This window comes from Diplodia seriata (assembly GCF_021436955.1).
Source record: "Diplodia seriata strain FDS-637 chromosome Unknown scaffold_3, whole genome shotgun sequence".
In the NCBI taxonomy this organism is placed as follows: domain Eukaryota; kingdom Fungi; phylum Ascomycota; class Dothideomycetes; order Botryosphaeriales; family Botryosphaeriaceae; genus Diplodia; species Diplodia seriata.
This window is the reverse complement of record NW_027117310.1, coordinates 2,253,057-2,256,630: the sequence shown is the minus strand read 5'-3', so window position 1 is coordinate 2,256,630 and position 3,574 is coordinate 2,253,057. Positions and strand designations below refer to the sequence as shown.

The following is a 3,574-nucleotide window of genomic DNA, read 5'->3' as shown; positions in this document are numbered from 1 at the left end:
GTACAGAAATGACAACGCACCCAACCGCCTCCTCTCCAGATCGTCCCCAATTTCGTGATCGCCCAAGCAGGCCCCAAAAATGATTACATGGGAATGATGAAGAGGGACGCCCAAGGAAGAAGCACCACTCCATACAAACCCGGTAATCCCCACATCTCCGGACCTCCGTCCGCTCCCCAATGACAATCACCTGCCCCCACGAACCCCTGCAACGGCCCATCTCCCCACATCCACTCTCGCCAACCACAGACAACCGCTGTTGTTTTGCCTGCCCGCCTCCCGTCCGTCGGGCAGCAGCAGTCGTTTAACCACCGACCTACCAGCCACCCATCAAGGCAATTCGCACGACCGCACATTCCGCCGGCTGCAACAACGCAGGGGCAAACCACAAAAAGTAACGCTGTTCCCGTCCTCCCGTCCTCCCGCCAGCCCGGTTGGCGGTCAGAACACAAAGCCACACAAACTAGCTATACCTTGCAATCGTCGATGCCATACTCGACAACAATTCGAATTGAACATCAAATATCCTCGCCCCGTATCGAGATTCAAAGAACTCAATTGACAGTGCCTTTGAATAGCGCCGGCCCCTGCTATCCCATTTGTGAAACGCAATTCGCATAGCAAGGACATCCCTGTTCAGCCATCAGTCGGGCTCTTCCCGTGTTCAGCTAACTCCACCATTGGGCATCGTCCAAAAAAGTAATCCCAGCCACTTCAGTGCCTCCAAAGAACCGAGCCTCATCACATTGCACGCATGTATCCTGTTAAGCAACGAAGAACAAGCGATAGCTATTGTCGTCTCTCTCAGGAGACAGGCTGATCTGGTATTTCTCGGTTGTGAAGAGAGAAAAAAAAGGGAGATGTGGAGGTACCTTAAAGAAACATTTGGCTCACACTTTTCCTTTCGCTGTACGCAAGCAAGAAGCACAATTGCTTCGGTACCTAAAACTTCAAAAGGAGAGAGGGGAAAAAGGAATAAATGAAGATTGACCAGCATTTTTCAGCTGGGCATTTTCGTTATATTACCGGAGGTAATGAAATAAAAAAAAATCATCAGCTCGTTAGCTTTCCAGCTTGCGCTTTTCATACCCTCGCACAATCAGCACCATTCGTACAGGCGCATTGCAATGCGCAATGTGTCCGCCACGCTAAGCGCCAAAGCGCTTCCCATCAAGGCCTGGGTCGCCAAAAGGGTCCCTGGTAATGCCGCTCATCGAGCTTCCACTGCTTCCGCTATCAGCTCTGATAGCGTCTCCATGACCATTGCCATGGGGACTCCAGATGGGGAATCCGTCCGGCGGCTGAGAGTCGCCCATGGGCTTTCCGCGAGAGTATTCGGTAAGGCTGCCGTTGATACCCGTCAAGGCCCATGCGAAAACCGCAACATCGCGGATGCTCTGCATAAAGTCATTTGCAGCGGGACCTCCATGAGCCCAAAAGCCGTCGGGGCCCCCTCCTGCAGCAGGCTGCTGCGGCGGGCCCATGAGACCCATTCGCGCAGCATTGGCGTATGCGTTGGGAAGGGGAGGTAGAAATACAGGCTCGGGGGCCCAAGGGGCGGCAAAGATGCCGTTGGCATAAGCAGGCTGGTCGGCACGAGGAGGCTGTGCGGAAGTTGGCATTATAGGGCGAGCACGACGCAGACAAACAACGAGTCCATCTGAAGTGCAAGAGACGACAGCCTCGAGTTCGATCAGATTTTCATGACCATTGGTGGATGGTGAAGTCGGTGCTCGAGACGAGGCGTATGATCGAGGGAGAGGACCTTCGTTAGACCTACGAGCACTGCTGTCGTTTGAAAAGGTGCGTCCCTCATCATTAGAGGTGCTGGGGTTGTCGGTGTCCACGCCCGAGCTGCTCGCGGAGTTATCAGTAACGAGAGCTGGAGTTCCAACGTTGTCCTCTCCAACATCAACACCACCCTCATCCTCGTCTTCGGTGACATCCGTCATGGGCTCGTCCGTGCCGTCATCGTCCGATGCACTCAGCGCATCGTGGTTCGGACGAATACGGGGATCGCGGAAATGGAAGCGGAGATATGCGATGGAGTCATTGCCCTTGGCTGTCTCCAGCACTCGAACAGCATCCTGCAAGCAGTTTTCCTGAATGCAGTAGTAGAAGCTTTTGCCTTTCATCTCCTCGGAGGGGATGCCGATGACCTGCTCAATACCACTGGTGGCATACATGACAGTCAAAGTTCGGGTGAAGCGATTGAGGAAAAGAGCGGCACGCGGCTCGTGGGTCTGCTGCTTGGGACCGAGATTGAACTTGGCCGACAAGTGGGACAGCATGTGGTACCTCGGGTCCTTTGGCGAGGACGAGAACAGTTTGCGGACAATTGGCGCCTCAACCGCGCGCTCTGAGGACGGGTGTCAGTACAGATTGGGTAGTGCGGGATGAGGGTTTCGTACTTTGGCTCGTCATGCCCCGGCGGTAGATACTGGTGCAGCAGACCATCACGTCGTAGACGACGGAGAAACAGCACTCGCAGCCGACCCAGGCACCATCACGGTTCCTGATCTGGCAATAAGCCAAAACGGCAGCTTTGTCAAGTTTGACGCCACGGCTATGGAAGTCCTTCGCAAAGGGAATTTCTTCCGGGTGGAAAAAGTCCCAGCAGGACTTGCCGACAACCTCATCGGGAGTGTGTCCGAGGATATCGACGATGGAGTCAGAGGAGTAAAGAACGCGGGCCTCGCGGGTGAGGTCTGTGAGGTGAAGGGGTCAGCTTCGAGTCCAATTCTGGCGCTTGGGGGAGACGCTCACCATGAATGGTGATGAAGGTGGTCTCCATGAGTGCGGATGCTCGTGACGGTGGTCAAGAATGGCGAAAGCTGATTGGTGGCGGGGTCGGGTAGGCGGAAGACAATCACTCTCTCCGAATCAAAGGGGCAATGCCTAATAGCAGCCAGCGGACCCGGAAGGTCTGAGTGATTCGGAGTGTGACTAGGGCGTCGCACTCTTCCCAGGCTGTGAAGATGAGTGAATCCGGAGGGTAGGCTCGGCACAATGCTGGCGGGAGGCGAAATAAATGGCAAGTCCGGGACGCAGGCGGCAATACGCAATGGCTTGACAGGTGCGGAGAAGGTCAATGGGGGCGGTGCGGAGCTTGCTCGAGCGGCGTGGGCCGTGTCAAGGCGGCAGAGGTGTGGAGCTGGCTTGGGCGCGGTGGACAGTATAGAAGTGGCAGCTGCGAGCGAGCAGGCCGGGGCTAGCAGAAAGCTAGCTGCGGGCAGGCGGTGAGGAAGAGAGGACTGTGAGAGGCGTTGCAAGTGAGAACGAAGCGTTGGGCGTTGGCGGGACTATATTTCAGCGGGGGAAGGCGCAGATGGAGCGTCATCGGGACAAAACAGCAAGAGACAAGCTAGGATGCCGCACCATCAGCAGCTACCTCCGCGGGCCAGGGTCTCGCGTAACCACGCACATGCGCGAGGGCGGCCGTGGGTATCGCAGCAATCGGGACGGTGCGCAGCCGGCCTGAGCCTGCGCGACAGACCTGCATGCAGCTGAAGAGGTGTCGCGGTGTGCAGCGTGAAGCGAGACAGGGCTGCCGTGCCCGCGCTGCCCGGTGCCG

General features: G+C 56.5%; 1 protein-coding gene across 1 annotated transcript; it reads right to left on the bottom strand.

Annotated features, from left to right (window-relative positions):
• Positions 1–1,148: 1,148 nt before the first annotated feature.
• On the bottom strand, positions 1,149–2,794 carry SLS55_003404 (uncharacterized protein; the record flags this gene model as incomplete). The annotated part of the gene is made up of 3 exons (XM_066774879.1): positions 1,149–2,359; positions 2,412–2,708; positions 2,767–2,794. 3 exons carry the CDS (start codon positions 2,792–2,794, stop codon positions 1,149–1,151), a joined length of 1,536 nt encoding a protein of 511 aa, XP_066634998.1.
• Between the last annotated feature and the right edge of the window lie 780 nt (positions 2,795–3,574).